The sequence below is a fragment of the Diabrotica virgifera genome, chromosome 2 (genome assembly GCF_917563875.1).
Source record: "Diabrotica virgifera virgifera chromosome 2, PGI_DIABVI_V3a".
Taxonomy (NCBI): domain Eukaryota; kingdom Metazoa; phylum Arthropoda; class Insecta; order Coleoptera; family Chrysomelidae; genus Diabrotica; species Diabrotica virgifera.
The window spans coordinates 59,241,227-59,261,104 of NC_065444.1; the positions used below are offsets into that span (position 1 = coordinate 59,241,227).

Here is a 19,878-nt window from a genome sequence, read left to right on the forward strand (position 1 = left end):
TATTGGATTTATTGGCTATGCAACCACCGCAACGTTTGTTGATAGTCTGGGCAAATTATCGAAAAAATGTAATTTTGGGAAAAGTTATTTACCAGCTATTTGATTGCTAAAATCGAATCCAAGATATTAGTAATATGGGGTATGACAAGTCCGCAGAAAGTGTGTTATTTTATTTATAAACAAATTAGCACTCCTAAATCTTCTTTTTTTTTAATTAGTGCTCTGTAACTCATAAGATTTTTCCTTTAAACCAAAAACACTCAAATAAAAATTCACCGCAATTTAGTTCTGCAAAAAGTTATTTTTTTTCCGATTTCCTTCAACAAAAATTTTACTCGGAAAATCCGAGTTTTCCCAAAAAAAATCTGCAATTTTCAATTAAAATTTTAGGAAAGTAATTATTTATCAATAATTAAATAAATTGGTGACATAAAAGATTTTTTATAGTAGATTATATATCAGGAGGCCGGCGACAATCTAACCAATAGTTAAGCAATAATTAAAATGTCAATTAAAAAATTTCGGTCGAAATAATAACTAGAAAGATTATGATATACCAAAATAACTATAATTTTCGTATAAAAAAGCACTATGGGCAATTCCAGGAACATACGCCTGTTTTGGATTACTTCGACAACGAATATTTTACTGTGCAACATAAGAAGTACGAAAGTAAATGACGCTAATAATTATTCCAATAAACAACAATGTAATTTGCAATTTACTTTCGTTCTTCTTATTTTGCACAGTAAAATATTCGTTGTCGAAGTAATCCAAAACAGGCGTATGTTCGTGGAATAGGGTATACATATAGCTATTCAACGTACTTTACAGAATTTAAATTGGACTATTTGAGCGGTTTCAGGAATGTTATAAAGAAACAATTTTTTGGCTTATATAAACAAATGGAACCCCTCAGAAAATATCAGATTAAATTAAATTAAGTTAACGCTGTTGAAAAGGGCATAAAAAAAATCGAATTGAGTGGTTCAATAACCGGTCAAATTTGACCGGCATTTGCGACAGAGCCATAAACAACAGGATTTCAATCTTTGAACCGTTACCTTTTTATTCCGGTCCTCTTTGTACATACAAATTTTCATATCTTCAAGACACTCATAACAAAAAAGATTTATGTCACCAAGTTATTTAATTATTGATAAATAATTACTTCCCTAAAATTTTAGTCGAAAATTAAAGATTTTGTTTGGAAAACCCGAATTTTCCGAGGAAAATTTCCGCCGAAGGAAATTGAAAAAAAAAATATCTATGTGTCGAAATAATTAGTCAATTTTTATGTGAGTGTTTTTGGTTTAACGTTAAAATCTTCCGGAGCGTTAAAATCTTTAAAACAGATTTCGGAGCGCTAATTTGCTTATAAACCAAAAGGCACACTTTCTGCGGACTTTGCAAAGCTATATTACTAATATATGAAATCTTAAGATTGGATTCCAGCATGTCCAGCAATAAAATAGCTGGTACATAATTTTCCTTGTTTTATACTAATTATTCCAGATTATTACCTTACATCTTTCATTGAGTTGATAATTCACGTTGTGAACATTCTCAATTATTATATTTCTAATTTAATACTATTCTGTCTAATTCCTCCAAAACCAGCAAATTTCCATAAATCCCAGCCATACTAATACCTTTTGCTTTAGTTTCCTTGCAAGAAACAAACAAAACACATATCCTAAACTAAACCTAACCTCGCTTTCGGCCATTCATTCATGTCCGTGTCACAATAATTTCGACTCGAAATTATAATATCAACCACTTTTTTGGAGTCGCTATTAATTTCGATAAGTCGCTATTTTATGACATCATTTCGTTAGTTCAACTAAAATCCACAAGGCTAGCACAGTCGCATTTCAACGTCGCCATATTGACTGCGACTTGTTTTGAGTCGAAATTTGAATTAGAATCAGGGCCCTGACGTTGCCGTTTTGTTCAGTATTGTTTGACATTTCATCATGGAAAGACTTAGCCCGGCACAACGTCTACAAATTATTCAGCTGTATTACGAAAACGGACGTTCTACGATGAATGTGTTTCGTACGTTTAGAGCAAATTATGGTCCACATAATGGCCTTACCGAACGCACAATTCGCTATACCATCAGTAAGTTTGAAAGTCAGTTCTCATTATTGAATAAAACGCGACCAAATAGACCACATTCAGTACGTACTGAAGAGATATAGCGGTGGTAGCGGATAGTGTACGCGAAAATAATGAAGAATCAATTTGTCGCTGTTCTCAACAGCCTGGCTTGTCGTATGCAACAACTTGGCATATTTTACGTAAGGAGCTTGGTTTAAAACCATACAGAATTCAAGTAGTGCTAGATCTGAACCGCCTGTCATCGTTTCAGTGGATGGGCTCTTAATAAGCTTGCAAAAGATAGAAGATTTACTGTTTTCTAAAAAAAAATTCAGTCATTGTCTGTCAGTTTGAAGCCAAGATGAAGACTCCATTATAGTCTTATTACATTTTTATATTCTTTTAACATCGACTTATTGTCGACATTGTTGTAGCCGAAATGGCCTAATTCTTGTAATACTAAGGTCTTTCGACCTAACTATGTCACTACATAGTTCCAACTATTTTGGATCTGAAGTTTCAACCTGATGATGGACTGATTAGTCCAAAAACGTTTGTGTATTTTGTACTAGTGATATACCCACTTCAATCCAATTTGGATCTTTTTAGATAAAAAAATGTTTAAAAAAATAGTTATAAACAAATTAACGTTTCTCAGAAAGTTTTTATTATATTCTAATTTTAAAAAATAGTTAAAATGCGTATTTCAAATATCTTGAAAATGAATGCTTTAAAACTTTTTTGCAACTATTGGCAAAAAAGTTATGAAACAGCAAAGTAAACATACGATTACTACGTTGTTTATAATTTTTTTTAATTCTTTCAAAGCGTCAAAGTGAGTTTAAAGTACAAGCTGATTATTTACCAAAAATATCGATTATTAGTTTAATGGTTATATTTACATTAAAGATTATAAATATTTTTTGTAATTAACACGCGCGAAAGTTGACTAATACAGTACTGTAGCTAAAATTTTCACTCGAAGCGACGACCGCCGCGCGACGTACACTTAATAAATAAAATTATAGTATTATGTATGCTGCGTGTCAGTCGCTTCGACTGAACATTTTAGCTCCGGCTCTGTATCAAGCCTACTTTCGCGCTAAAAATTACAAAAAAAGTATTTTTAATCTTTGATTAAAATATAACCATTGAACTAATATTTGATATTCTTTGTGAGTAATTAGATTGTACCACAGACTCACTTTTAAGCTTTGAAACAATTAAAACAAATTATAAACAACGGAGCAATCGTATATTTACTTTGCTGTTTCATAACTTTTTTGGGAATGCTTGGAAAAATTTTTTAAAGCATTCATTTTCAAGACCTTTGAAATACGCATTTTAAGTATTTTTTAAAATTAGAATATAATCAACAATTTCTGAGAAATGTTAATTTGTTTATAGCTATTTTTTTAAAACATTTAAAGATTATGCAAAAAAATGAAAAATTTATATTTTGTCGACAAAATATTAAATAGGCATCACATCTTCATAATCTTTCTAAGTTTGATCAATGTCTCATGATTATTTTGGTTGATATTGCGACTGTAAATTGTTAATTAACAATTGAATTGTTGCTAAAATATTCGTTTAATTTTCACCGGCTTCTGCAGTTATAATCTATACCAAGAAAGCTTTTATTTCACCAAGTTATTTAATTATTAATAAATAATTACTTGCACAAAAAATTTATTTAAAAATTCGAGATTTTGTTGGGAAAACCCACATTTCAAAATTTCAACCTCAAAATTTTCGTCGGAGCAAATCGGGAAAAACATGCCCTGTATGTAGAATTAAATTGGGATGAATTTTTTTTGAGTGTTTCTCGTGTAAATTAAAATCTTCGGAGTTATAGATCAATAATTGAAAAAAACACGATTTGGGGGCGCCATTTTGTTAATAAAAAAGTAGCACACTATCTGCGGACTTTGTATACCTATATTATTAATATATACGATCATAATATTCGATTCCAGCAATAAAATTGCTGGTAAATAACCTTTCTTTGTACTTTACTAATTAGACCAGCGTATTATAACTATTTTTTTTTTAAATTTAATAATTATGCAAAAAAACGAAAAATTTATATTTTGTCGATAAAATATTAAATAATCATCTTATCTTTATAATCTTTATAAGTTTGATCAATGTATCATGATTATTTTGGTTATTATTGCGATCGTAAATTGTTAATTAACAATTGAATTGTTGCTAAAATATTCGTTTAATTTTCACCGGCTTCTGGAATTACAATCTATACCAGGGGTGGGCAAATACTTTTAAGCGCGGGCCAAAATGAAATTTCTAAAATGTCTCCCGGGCCGGAGGACTATAACGCGTAAGTACACTGCACCCACGAATGTTTTTGGTGGAGTTTTTTCCCTGTTCAAGAAATTTTTTTGACAAAAATGCTATCATTACTAGTATGATTTTAAAGCATTTGGACAAAGAAATTTGACTGTTAATAATAGATAATAGTAATAATAAATTATTGTCTTACTTGGGTGTACATGAAAACAATAATTTATGCCCGCTAAAATATATTACATAATTTTTAAAAAAATATGGTCCATTATATTATAAATAACAAATCCAGATAAAAAAAGAAGATATTTAACAAGTGGGCAAAATGAAAAATCTTTTCTAGTCTGGATTACGAAAGATTTAAATCCGAAATCAGAAATTCGATCAAGAAGAGAGCAATCAAGATTAGCCTTTTTGAAGATGTAACCAAAGAGTAACTTTGAGTAACCAAAGACTTGATCTGCAAATCTGTTATCGGATGGTAAAATCTTATATCCACTCTATTCTTCTTTATAGTGCTGAAGCTTGGACTGTTAATGTGGACTTAATGAGAAAGCTGGAAGCTTTTGCGACGTGGATTTTTAGGAGAGTTTTGAAAATACCACGGATCGATAAAATTATGAACTATATGGTTTTATCCAGAATAGGAAGAGATAGATAACTTTTGGCCAGCATTAAAAGGAGAAAGGCAGCATATTGGGGACATATACTTAAAAATGATTAGTACGAGTTGTTGCAGCTGATTATGAGGGTAGAATAAAAGGAAAAACCGGTCCTGATAGTAATATCCTGATTGAAAAACATTCGCGACTGGACCGGGTTAAAAACACAGACGCTTTTAAGAACAGCAGAAGATAGAGACGAATTCGCAATGGTTATTATAACCATTGCTATAATAGCCAACCTTCATTAGTGGAGTCGGCACTAAAAGAAGAAGAATATTAAAATAATGGTCATTAAATAAGTCAGTTAATCAAAGATTTTATTTTGCTATTTCTTTATAGCTCAACGATTTCTACAAATTAATTTAAAATGATGTTATACGCACACTATATAGTACTAAGAGAATAACAAAAATTGCCTGTTGGATTTTTCAATGGGCCAGATAAAATAAATAAAAGGGCCGGATCCGGCCCGCGGGCCGGCTTTTGCCCACCCCTGATTTATACCAAGAAAGCTTTGATGTCACTAAGTTATTTAATTATTGATTAATAATTACTTACCTAAAACTTTATTTGAAAATTAAGAGTTTTTGTTGGGAAAACATATCTCTATGCAGAATTTAATTGCGGTGAATTTTTATTTGGGTGTTTTTGTAGTAAAGTTAAAATCTTCGGAGTTATAGAGCAATAATTGAAAAAAATACGATTTGTCGGCGCCATTTTGTTTATAAAAAAAGTAGCACACTATCTGCGGACTTTGCATACCTATATTATTAATATATAGGATCTTATAATTCGATTCCAGCAATAAAATTGCTGGTAAATAACTTCTCCATGAATTTTGCTAATTAGCCCAGTGTAAAAGTCTACATGAATAAAAGTACTACGATTGAGGAATTGGAGGCCAAAATGACTCCAGTCATTGGTCAAATACCAATCGAAATGCTCGAACGCGTCATCGAGAATTGGAACTTCAGAATGGACTATTTCAAGCGCAGTCACGGCCAACATTTAAAAGAAGCTATATCTAAGAAGTATTTCTAAAGAAAGGTTCTTTTGTATAAGAATAAAGATTTTCAGATAAAGTTCATTTGTTTTTTTCACTGTGGTTTCTTTGTCAAAAAAGTATCTTTAAATTAATCACCCGTTATTATTTACTGTTATTTTTTGACAGGGTCGTCTTAACCATACACGGCGCCGGGGTGCAAGACTCATCTTTGCGCCCCTTTTGTCAGAAGATTATATAGAATTAAAACTAATTATGCCTGTTTTCTTTATTTTTATATATTAAAAAACGTGGTTTTAGTATTCAAAAAAGATCAATCTTATAACACTATCACTATACCATATTTTTTAAAGTACATATATCAAAGTCAACTTTTCTAAGTTGACTTGCTAAGTCTAAGCAGTCTAGTTGACTAAGCTTTTAAGTTGCCAAAAGGTTTTATTGCTTCGGTGATATCTATTTTTACTTGCTTTTCTATACTTATTAAAGTCAGGTTTGTTAATCTGTCTTGGTCCATTTTGAGCTCAGATAATTTTTGATCAATAATTTAAGTTTAGAAAAAGAACTTTCTCCTTCAACTATTGTTACTGGAAGTTGGAAATGTTAAATATATCCTTAGACTTTAGACATGTAGAAAGATTTGGGAAAACGTAGAGTTAATTATGAGAATATAGGTAACCTAATATAACTTAAAATATTGAGTGGAGTTGTGTCTGTATTTATAAAAGAATATTGGTAACAATTCTAACTCATTAAATAGATCTTCACCATCTATATCAGATCTAATTCCATGCGCTAGTTTTTTTTTCTAAATTTAAACATTTTGTTTCTTTTTTAAGTTTTCTTCGGAGTTTCTTCAACTCGATGTACTTTCCAAGAACGAAAAATTATAAAATTATGTTCCCTCACTTAATTTTGCCATGGCAATGTCCAATAAATAATAATAGAAGTTAACTTTGAAATTTTGTTTTGGGTCTAAAAGAGGTTCGTCTGCAGCCTCGTAATTGAAATGTCTTTTTCGGGATGTAGTTCTTTAGCAATTGATACCGAGTCAATTAATATCTTCTCAAACGCAGTGTCAGTGCGGTTGTTGGTTCAATCTTTACTCTTTACTAACTTGATCAAGCATCTTAACAGCTTCCGAAATAATAATATCGCTCGTATGCAAAGTTTTGCTGACAACATTAACCTTTACTAAAATATTGTACCATGTCACGATAGAGCAGATAAACTTAAAGTTCTTTAATTTTGTCATCAATGAGCTTGCGATGTTTCTTGTGTCATTGTTGTACTTGTCAAAGATTGAGTATAATGCATTGTAAATGTTCCCCATATCAAAACGAAGTATTTTTAATGAGTCAATTCTACTCTCCCATCGTGGACGGCCGTAGCTCAGCGGTATGATACCTGGCTTCATAAGCCAGAGCGCACGGTTTCGAGCCCCAGCAACAACAATCCATTTTCATTTCTAAAAATGATACGAGCCGTTCACCGTGCCTCGGAGATTACGTTAAGCCGTCGGTCCCCCTGGGCTAGTGTATATCGACACTAGTTACTTGAAACAGGGAAAGATATACATGGTCCGGAACAATCTGAAAGGATCTCCCCGGCAAAAATGCCATACGATATTATTATTATTATTACTCTCCCATCGCATATTTGAAAGCGGTTTTAATGTGTGGGTACAATATCTGCTCATTAATTATGGCATTCCACCGTAATGTTGAAGCGAATAAAAACATAAATTTCTTTAACAATTAAAATTTGTTATTTCCATTGAGCATTTAGCGGCATCATTTAGCACTAAATTAAGGCTGTGAGCCGCACAAGGAACATAAAACGCACGAGGATTTATGTCTAAAAATTCTTTTTTTTAAGCCAAAATTTTTTTTGCTCTCATATTTGCCCCATTATCATACCCTTTACCTCGTAAATCATCTAAATCAATATTCATTAATTTCAAAAACTCTAACAAATAATTTGCTAATCCTTGTCCGGTAGTATTAGTAACCGGTAAAGACCCTAGAAAATGCTCTCTAAATTCGGCAAGCTTTGTTGACGAATTGAAATAAACGAACCTAACAACAATAGTAAGTTATTCCTTAATAATTGTGCATTTAATTTTTTCACCAATTACACTTATCAATTCATTTTTTGACTGGTTCCTCCTAATGGTAAATTTTGTCGTGCTAAAAACCGTCTTTCACCTTCTTCTTTCGCGTTCAACTGCTGCTTAATTGATAGAGTCTGCGGTATGACTTTCTAGTAAGTCTTTTTTTAGATCTACATAATTATATTTTTTAATAGAAATTAAGTGACTACAACTTTTCTCGTGTCTTTCTAAAAACGTAATGAACGTCTTTCATGTCGCAAAAGTACTTGTAATGAAAAAAGTTAGGTTTTTGAAAATCAGCATTTATATTTTCCTATCATAAAAGATTATACCGCCACCTTTAAAAAATACCGACTATATGCGTCGCAGCGTCGCTTTTATATTATAATACATACCATACATAGCTCCCCAAACGGCAATTATACTTTTGTCAGCAGAATCGGATACATTGATAATTTTAAAAGATAATGATTCATTGTCACTCGACATTCAATATTGGTCAAAATAGTCTTTTTGAAATTATTTTTGTAATAATCTAAATGGGTTTCTTATTTCATTTGCATATCGTAGGTGTAGTAAGCATTATTAACCTTTGTAGAAAAAAACGAAAGTGCACTTATATGTTTTTGTTATTTGTACTTTCTTTAAGGAGCCTAGCAAGTGTTCGGCTTGCGCCCCTTGGACTTGGCGCCCGGGTGCCTCGCACCCCCGAGTTAAGACGGCCCTGTTTTTTGAGGTTGGCATGCTGCATTCTTCTTAATTTTTTCTTCAGCCTCTAAATTTTTTAATTTATTCATAACTACGAACCAAAACTCTTAGTTCCAATAGTCATTTCACTGACTTTTGTTCACGTATTTGAATCGTTTCGCCAATTGTACTGTATTTTTTAAACCAAAAGTTTATACAAACCTCTCTATGAACTCTTGGAGAACTAACCAAGCTCTCATCTTCGGAAAATATCCTCATTTCTGACTCTTCCAATTCGAAGTTGAGTTGGATTTCGCTCAGATCCAATAGTGAACCCTCGGAATTATTCTGAGAATTCTGTAGAGTATCAAAATAGGAATCATGTGAGACTGACCTAAAAAGTTAAATGTTTTTTTTTAATACATACTCCTGCAAAACAAAAATTCGGTTTATCATAACGCGACAGTTTGTAACTGTACAAATGGTAAAGGACAATTAGTAACGGCGACAGTTCGTAACCGCGACAGTTCGTAACTATTGTCGTAAGTAAATAAATAAAGGCAGAGAGGAGGAAGAAGAAAATCTAATTATAGACTAAGAGCCGCTATAGGTGAAATTTCTTAATTATTTTAGGCACGACGGGACCCTATAACTTAAATAGTAGAACCTAAAAGAAAACGTTTGAGCACTGTGCCGTCACTTTTCAGTGGCACATGCGTCGACAGTGGCGCATCAAACTTTCCACTTATGGACGGGATAAATAAATTAAAAGTTACCCTCCCTTACTAACAGAATTCTATTTTTTTTTTATTTTTTTAAGTTCTATGTGATTAACACATAAGATTTAGCGTAATTTTAACCCAACACCCCTTCCCCCTGTCCCCACCATCAAAAACTTCATTTTTCGTTTTTATTTTTTTTTGCTGAGATGCAATCAATTTTAAAATTTCAAAAAATTCACACGCATAGCTGAGGCTTTTATAAAACACGTCTATTTTTTATAGACCCTTAGGTAGAGTGTACATAACCTCAAAAAATTTAAAAAATAATTTTTTTTCAAAAAAGCGTATAACTTTTTTTGAGGAATAGCTGCAGGTCTTATTTTTTCTTAATCTTGTGTATTTCATCAAACACTATAACTGTAATTTTTTTTAGATTTTTCTGTAACGCTGGTCACCTTCAAAAATCCAAAAAACTGTTTTTTAAGGGGGTTTTCCCTATTTTGTAGACTTTATAATATATTAAATCAATTTCTATTTTGTAGGTTATATGTAACTTAAAGTAACTGAGTCATTTAGAATATTTAAAAATGGGAGAAACGCGTTCAAACCCCCCAACCCCCTTAAAAAACAGTTTTTTGGATTTTTGAAGGTGACCGGCGTTACAGAAAAATCTAAAAAAAATAAAAATATAGTGTTTGATAAAATACACAAGATTAAGAAAAAATTAGATCTGCAACTATCCCCAAAAAAAAGTTATATACTTTTTTCCAAAAAAAATTTGTTTAAATTTTTTGAGGTTATGTACACTCAACCTACAGGTCTATAAAAAATAGACGTGTTTTATAAAAGCCTTAACTATGCGTGTGAATTTTTGAAATTTTAAAATTGATTGCATCCCACCAAAAAAAAAAAATAAAATCGAAAAATAAAGTTTGTGATGTTGGGGGCAGGGGGAAGGGGGGTGGTGAATTAAAATTACGCTGAATCTTATATGTTAATCACATAGAACTTAAAAAATAAAAAAATTGAATTCTGTTAGTAAGGGAGGGTAACTTTTAATTTATTTATCCCGTCCATAAGTGGAAAGTTTGATGCGCCACTGTCGACGCATGTGCCACTGAAAAGTGACGGCAGCACAGTGTTCAAACCTTTTCTTTTAGGTTCTACTATTTAAGTTATAGGGTCCCATCGTGCCTAAAATGATTAAGAAATTTCACCTATAGCGGCTCTTAGTCTATATCTAATTGTATAATAGTTTGTATGCATAAATTTTGTCAATTTGTATTACGTTAAAATAGTTAATTTTTAAATTATTTTATTTTTTTCATTCAACATGTAAAACCGGAATTACCCAGTATTTTATTAAGTTTCTCTTTTAAGAATGGTAAAATAATTCTATGATTTTTCGACAAATGTTTATAATCGTATCAGTGCGGCTAAATCTGATAGAAAGTGCTTCTAAGAACAATTCGAGGGTGAATGCGAGTATACTAAATACGTTTTTGTTATCAGAGTTACCAGAAATATTTGGAAAATTCGGGATTTTCGATTTCCTAGAAAATATTAAAAGTACCGACGACTGGAAATTTGTAGACGAAGTAGGGATATTTGTTTTGACCAATAGAACTGAAGGTATGGCATTGATGGAAGGGGATGTTGAGCCAAGCAGTTATTTTTGGCAAAGAGAAAAATAGGCAGTGTATTCCCGATAGCTGAAAGGAGCAGTTTGTGTTGTAAAAAAAAATAAAAAGTGTCGGTCTTCGTTAATCAAAGCCTTATAGGCCCCGTAAACAAAAAGTACTAATTTTTTTTTTAAAGTTACAATTCTCAAAACAGAAATAATGTGTCTCCCACAATTAAACAAAAAATTTTAGAAAAACGACAATTACGTAAAAATTGGCAACAGTCAAGAACGGCAGAAAATAAGAAAAAACTTAACAAAGCAACAAAGGAATTAAAGGAATTAATCCATGAAGAAGAAAACCATGGAATACAAGAATATTTAGAAAATTTAACACCAACTGAAGCTACAGATTATTCACTCTGGAAAGCCACGAAAAAGCTCAAACGGCCCCAACAGCATAACCCACCAATCAAAGATGAGGCAAACACCTGGGCTAGGAACGACAAAGAAAAAGCTGATCTTTTTGGCAAGCACCTTCAAAAAGTATTTACGCCATACCCTTCTACAGTATCTACAGAGGAAGAAACAGAACTAACCAGATTCCTAACAGCACCGTTTCAAATGGATCTGCCCCACACGAAATTTACAGTCAACCAAGTAAAACAAACAATAATAGATGAAATCAACATCAAAAAAGCCCCTGGATTTGACCTAATCTCTGGCAAGATTCTAAAAGAAGTCTCGGATAAGTGCATAAAACTAATCACCTTTATATTTAATGCAATTCTGCGTCTAAAGTACTTCCCTAGTTCATGGAAAGTGGCACAAATCCTAATGATCCTTAAACCAGGAAAAAGACCGGAAAATGCATCTTCATACCGGCCTATAAGCCTTTTGCCTATGATTAGCAAACTCTTTGAAAAAATGTACGTAAAAAGGTTGAAAACGATAATAGACGAAAATAAAATAATTCCAGAACACCAATTCGGTTTCCGAGACAAACACGGAACCATAGAACAAGTGCATAGGCTAGTCAACCAAATAAACAAGGATTTTAACTCCAAAAGATACTGTTCTGCTGCTTTCCTTGACATATCTCAGGCTTTTGACAAGGTATGGCACATAGGGCTACAAATAAAATTAAAGAAGCTCCTACCCTATCCTCACTTCCAGCTCTTAAAATCCTACATAGAAAATAGACACTTCCTTGTGAAGCACGGTACCGAGCACACCAAGATATATCCCATTCACTCAGGCATCCCACAAGGCAGCGTTCTCGGCCCAATTCTGTATCTTTTATACACAGCGGACATTCCAACATCTAGTACAACTACAGTTGCAACGTATGCAGACGACACTGCTATCCTGGCATCCCACACAGATCCAACAACAGCATCAAGGAATCTTCAATCAAACCTAAATAGAATTCAGCAATGGATGAAAGTATGGCGCATCAAATCTAATGGAACTAAATCATTACATGTAACATTCACGCTACGCAGAGAAACATGCCCCCCTGTATATATTGATAATATTGTCTAATTCCTCAATCCGAGGACGCCAAATATCTTGGCATGCACTTGGACCGCCGCCTTACTTGGAAAAACATATTTTTACAAAACGAAAACAGCTTGGACTTAAATTGAGAAATATGTATTGGCTCATTGGACGCAATTCCAAACTATCTCTGGATAACAAAATTTTACTCTACAAGTCCATCCTCAAGCCCATATGGACTTATGGGATTCAGCTATGGGGCACTGCTAGCGTCTCCAATACAAACATCTTACAGAGATTTCAAAACAAGGTGCTGCGTTCCATAGTCAATGCGCCATACTATGTATCCAACGAGGTGATTCAACACGACATCCCCCTAGAATCCGTGAAAGAAGCCATACAACGTTTTAGTGTTAAATACTTTGAACGAGTGTTAGTGCATCCTAATGCGTTTGCCAGACAATTAAATGTGCGGGACGTCTTTGAAGTGCGTAGACTAAAACGGCAACTGCCGTCCGACTTAACCAACTGAACGTAATCAAAAGCGTATTCAGACTGATAAAATTTTAGTTTTAGAATTGTAAAGAGGTTACTCACTGGAGTAACTCTCTACATGTCTATATTTTTTACCATAACAAATGCTTAATGCCCAATGGGCAGATTGTTGTACTCAATGGAGTTAATAAAAAAAAAAGTTACAATTAAATTCAGTGATAAATGGTAGCAGTTGTACCCAGGTATTAAGATCTATATTTTTCTCTATCAATATTCTCCGTTGCGAGGATTTCGGTTAACTTTGGTTCATCGACGTCTACATAAAGACTCAAGTGTAATTTGACAAAAACTTTTACATAAACAACTTCGTAATTTTTTTAAATAATTTTTGTTTACCAGCTATAATTCATTATTGTACCTATACTGGGTAACTTTCTATTTAAAATAATTTGCGGTATTTTTCATGTTCCTTTACATTTATTTTCATAATCGTTTCAGATTGTTTTGTTTTACAATTTATTATATATTAAAATTTGTGTTTAATTCTTTGGTATAAATCATTTTTTTTAATATACGGTTATATTTTACTTTTGATTTTGATTTTTCCATGAGCTTCCTCTGAGTATTGGTTTTGCATTTCTGTGATTGGTTGACGTAAAACCCTGAGATAATTTATTAATTTGAGCTAACCCAATAAAATGTTTGTTACATTAATAATTAAAAATAAATGTAAGTATAATTTTTAAATGCTTACATAAAGAAAATAAGTAGAATCAAAACACTATACATATTACATATTTGTAAGGGACAATTCGTAACGTCAAAATTAAATTATTCTGTTTATTTTTGTTCACGTGGAAAATAACTTTTATTTTACAAAACACATTTCATATGTCGTGAAGAAATATATTTTGAAAATTATTTCTTAAAATAAATATAATACCTGTAACAGTAGTCTTACTACTTTAAAATGACAATTCAGGATAAAAAATTAAAAAATGTATTCTTTGGTTGTCATTGTCATATTAACAAGAATATATATGCAAAAACATGTGTGAAATATATCTACAAAGAAGTCGTCTTAAAAAAGTACCATTACTTTTAGTATAAGAATGTATGCAAAATGCATTTTTTATTAAATTCAGTAATACTAAATTTGCAAAAAAAATAAATGTTGGCGTTACGAGTTTGTATATTTATGAACTGTCGCCGTTACGAAGGGTCGCCGTTACGAAGTATCGCCGTTACGAATTGTCCGTTACCATTTGTCGCGTTACGAACTGTCGAGTTACGAGATGTCATGGAACCCAAAATAATATGTTACGCAGATGGAGCAGTTTTAATAGCGGAGAATAAAAATGACTTACATTATTTCACCATGAAGGATAAAGAATCAATATGAAAATATCGTCATAAAAAATACAAAAGTCTAGGTGCCAAGGACCAATCAAAAGGACCAAGGTGCAAACTAGAGTTTGAAAGCAAATGTAAAAAAGATAAATACCTCGGAATCAATTTGTCAAGTGATAAAAATATTGGGAAAACTTAAAAAAATAAGCGGCAAAAGTAAGTAGAACAGCATTATGCTTTAAAGATTCCATTTGAACAAACAAACGTAAATAAAAAACCAGTCCAAAACCAAAAAAGAGTCAACCAATCTAGCACATAGAAATATAAGTAAATAAGGGAAGGCAAGAAGGAATGCAGCGAGAATTCCAAGGATATTCAATGAAATGAAACTAAAAGGCCTGTAAATTTCGATAGATAGGTAAAAAACACTAAAATCAAAACATTTTTTTCTTCTTCATTTCCATTACGTGTACTATCTATCTTCTAAAGATGCCTATGGTTCTAGTGATGTTAGCAACCACTTTGACCTATCTTATTCTATTCACAGCAGTTCGAAATAAATCAGTTGACGTTATATTAGATATTAGACCATTAGTTATATCATATTAGTTATATTAGACCAGTCCATTTCCTAATATAGGGCCGCTCTTGCTCTCAATTTTGCCTTGTATAATCAACTGTAGAAGTCGGTATTTACTATTACGCATAATGTGGTCAAACTAAGCCGATTTTCTGTACTTTATGGTGCTAATAATTTCTTAGCCTCTGGAGAATAGTTATGTTAGTTATGTGGTATCCTTAACATACGTCGGTAGTGCCACATTTCAAATGCCTTTAATCGTTTTTATGGCATCTTCTGTAAGACTTCAGCTTTAATATAGGTACCCACGCATTTTAATATCATTTGTTGTTGGAACAGTTCTTCATTTATTAATTACGTTCTTGGTAAGGTTCACATATTTTATTTCATATTGAGCGTTAGTATGCAAAAATTCAATTGAACAACTCTTAAAATCTCGAGATAATATTCTATCATAACAAACAGTCGTTATCAGCCGATGTTTCTGTCTGTGTTTTTAGAAGCTTTAAACGAAACAATGTTATTTACAAGATATAAAAAACTTTAAAATATAATCTAAATGAATAAGGAAAACAAAATTAGTAGTAAACAATGGAAGTTTTTTAGTATTATGCAATGGAAAAATATGGAACAAAAATAACTCTGAGTAGACAGTAGATAAATACGATAATGAAAAATACGGCTGATTCATGACAGAGAGAGATGACAGGCTTTCATGGTTTTTAGTGCCCCCTCTATAAGAAATAAGAAAGTGAAAGAATACATAATGACGAAAACGGTTATCTATAATAAATAATAAATAAATATGGAGTTTATTCGTAGCAAATAAATTGTACATAACAAAATAAACTCAGTTTCTCACTGAAGTTGTAGGTACAACTTGTGAGTGAGAGTTGAATTTTGATTGTATTAAACACTAATTAATTTTAAAATTGACAAAAAGGAATCAAATAAACAAAGTCTTTTTCGTTCATTGGTCTCCTATTCTTACTAATTTAGTTACTTTTAGATGTTGTTTATCGGACCTACGAAAATATCTCATAAAATTCAGGAAAGTATGGTAAAACATTTCCTATGGGACTCTTCTGGCGGGACTCGTTTTCTTAGAGAATTATCATTACTTTTTGAATGTTTTTATCCATTTTTACAATAATTTTTACAATTTAAATACTTATATGTGACATTTCAAATAAGTCGGATTTTATATTACTTTATTTCACGGATTTCATGTTAAGAACGGAACACTTGGCATATGCAGATCAGTGTTGTCAAATTTATCAGGCACGTGTTGCTACTAGACTGGCCGATATACGATTCATTCTAATCAGACGGAGTGGCATCGGCGCGCTTCTATAGTCCATAAGAAATACATAGCCCTATCTACGCAACGTTTGGTTCTTAACGTGACAAAGTTCTACAGACAAAGCTATCTCAAAAGATAGCTTACCAATGAAAATCATTTTAAATTATATAGGCTATTGATTATGTTCAAAATAAGAGAGCTAAAAGGAACTACACCGTTAATGGGATTTTATTATCTCATATGGTCAATGGACCTCTAAATTTGAAAAACCCGCGGAGTGCTACCATTTAAATGGGTGCGTTTTTGAGAAAGGGGTGAATTAGTCCCTAGGCACAGGGTGAATTAGGGTAAGTTATATGCACATTTAGTACAAACATGTCTACAGGAAAATGGTTCCAGGTTAAATTTACTATCGAAATATCACATTTTAAAGTGAAAAATATTTTTTTTACAAAAATATAGTCAAAAGAATAACAAGAAAAAAACACAAAAGAAAGCAATTTTGTCTTTGGCCCCAAAACTTTTTTCCACAGGGATATAGGTATAGGCATTGCTTCAGCGAAAAATAACTACCATTCTTCCTCGTTAAAATGACGTTTGGTAGAGGTCTCTAGGATTTATAGTTTCCGAAATAGGATTTCGCCGCTTACAGCATTTTAGGGCCATTTTCCCCATTATTTCGCAAACATTGTTCTGTAACTTTTTTCTACGCATTTCTAGGTATATGCAATAGTACGCTTAGTAGAAAGACAGTCAATTACCTTTAAAATGGTCTATTGTATAAGGTTGTACGACAATTTTTAAGCAAGTTATGCTTTTTCAAGATTTTATACTTTTATGATTTTTGATATTTTTTAGAATTAACAAAATGTCGAAACCCAAGAGACTCCATTTTCAAACAAATAAATGTTTAAAAATAATAAAATCTTTGGATTTCTTAGTTCGGAAACAGATTCTCTCTTATACATATTCCCATCCTTCTAAAAATTGCAAGGAAAAGGGTGATGAATGTATACTGATGGGGAGTCTACATAGTTGCACTCCACAACATATCAATTCACCGAGGTAAAGATCAACAAATCTGCCTCCTAGTACTCGATACGTGAGTAAAACCGTGGGTAGATAAAAGGCATTATATTTAATTTCGATTCAGAGATCATTACCATCTTTCTATGGACCATTTCGAACTCTTTTGTTCTCATCAGGAAAGCAACTGTAATGGATGCTCTTTTTTAGAATTATTTTTAGATTATTTTTAGAATTTTTCATTATGACTTTTTTCTTGTACATTCAGGTATATACATTGTGAAATAAAAAAAGTATATTTTCTCTACTTTAAAATGGTGTATTGCAAAAAATTCCAGGACTATTTTTAAACAAGATATCCGTAGGATATCCAAGGGTATCCGTAATTTGAGAAAAATTTTAAAATTTTTCATTTTTTTCAATTAGAAGAATATAATGGCATATTATAACATAACTTTTAATTCCAAATAACTTAGCACTTTTCGATATTTTGAAATATAAAGATACTTTACTCTTGAGCGAAATTCATATTTTTTAACATACCTCGTACACTATTGACAAAATTTTATATCTGATGATTGCATCTTAGGTTTTAGACTATGCAGAGCACTTTATAAAGAATAACTTTTTTTTCATAAAGTTAATAATAAAAAAGTTTTCCATATGGTTCCAGCTTAGTGGGACCAATTGCATGTGTATGTGACATTTTGAAAAAGCATATCTTGTTTAAAAATAGTCCTAGAGTTTTTTACAATACACAGTTTTAACGTACTTAAATAAAATAAGTTTTCTTTTTTATTGCACAATGTATACAGTGATGAGCGCACTAATAACCGGCAAAACAGCGCAAAGGATGGAAAACATATTAAGTTGTGACATAGAACGAGATGAACCTAGTGGAGGTGTTAAATTTAGCGATAGTAACTTATAGATTGACATTATATTGATTGTTTCCCACCTTTAGCCGTATCAGACGAGTTTGAGAAATGCCACTGTCACAGTGACAGTTTTAGTTGACATACTTCGCTGATACGTCTAAAGGTGGGAAACAATCAATATAATCTATAAGTTACTATCGCTAAATTTAACACCTCCACTAGGTTCATCTCGTTTTATCTCAGAATTTAATATATTTTCCATCTTTTGCGCTATTTTACGAAAGACCACTTAAAAGACAATTGATTTTTCTTCCTGTTAAATGTAACATTGCATATACATAAAGCTACGTAGAAAAAAGTTACAGAACAATGTTTGCGAAGTAACAAGGAAAATATTCCAAAATCGCTGTGAGTGGCGAACTTTGAAAAATCATAATTTGGAAACTATAAATCATAGGGACTTATACCAAACGTCACTTTAAAGAAAAAGGATGGTCTGTGAAGCAATGCCTATACCTATATCCCCATTGAAAAAAGTTTTGGAATAAAAAACAAAATTGCTATCTTTCGTGTTTTTTTCTTGCTTTCCTTTTGAATATATTTTTGCAAAAAAAAATATTTTTGACTTTAAAATGTGATACTTCTATTCGCGGTGTGCAAGTACTTGGAGGGGATACGAGAAACGATCGTGCGAGAATAGCGGAGAAATATTGTAACTTTCTTAAATAATTCATTGTCAATTGAAATTGTCAAATTGACGTATATTTCATATTTACTGTCAATGAAGAAGAAAAATTATATATTAATCCACAATATTGATGTGATATGCAATTATTATATAAAGGTAAATTTAATTATTTGTATTTTGCTTGCAGTACTGCATTTTAATAACTAATTTTATTTACTACATACAATTGTTTACGGTTTAATTACATAACCTGAATCTTATTTTTTCTTATTATTTTTTTGGACTATGGCCTTGACAATTATCCAGTAACCACGACTAATATAATTGGCCAATACAATTAAAAGTGCGAATAATGTTGCTGAGCGTAGAAACCAGGTGTCGTTTTGCCGAACTTGCACGGTCCCAATAGTAAATTTAACCTGAAACAATTTTCCTGTAGACATGTTTGCACCAAATGTGCACAGAGCTCACCTTAATTCGCCCTGTTCCTAGGGACTAATTCACCCTTTTCTCAAAAACGCACCCCTTTAAATGGTAGCACTCCGCGGTTTTTTCATACTGAGTAGTCCATTGACTATGTGAAACAATAAAACCCTGTTAACGTTGTAGTTCCTTTCTAAAAGACATAATCAATAGCCTAATAGGCAATGAATAGATTTACCTGTTGTGGCCAGGAGGTTTGTGAAGAGAATGCAGTGGTCCCAAAACATCTTCGCAGCTGGCTGGTTCGGAATGACCGGATGTTAAGCTTTCTGCGGATTTCACTGACCTTAACTTCCGTTTCATTTCTGTCAGATCCGATTCGGTTACGAATTTTTCCTAAAATATACATTTTGT

At 32.1% G+C, this 19,878-nt stretch overlaps 1 protein-coding gene across 3 annotated transcripts in view; it reads right to left on the reverse strand.

Moving 5' to 3' along the window:
* LOC114337406 (GTPase-activating protein CdGAPr) overlaps window positions 1-19,878 on the reverse strand; it is a 697,382-nt gene that overhangs the window by 89,160 nt on the left and 588,344 nt on the right. For all 3 annotated transcript variants that reach the window (XM_028287837.2, XM_028287844.2, XM_028287832.2), the window contains exons 12-13: window positions 19,703-19,860; window positions 9,101-9,272 (exon numbers count right to left, since the gene is read on the reverse strand). In XM_028287837.2, the coding sequence (XP_028143638.2) occupies window positions 9,101-9,272; window positions 19,703-19,860 (330 nt within the window). The remainder of the gene's footprint in view (window positions 1-9,100; window positions 9,273-19,702; window positions 19,861-19,878) is intronic.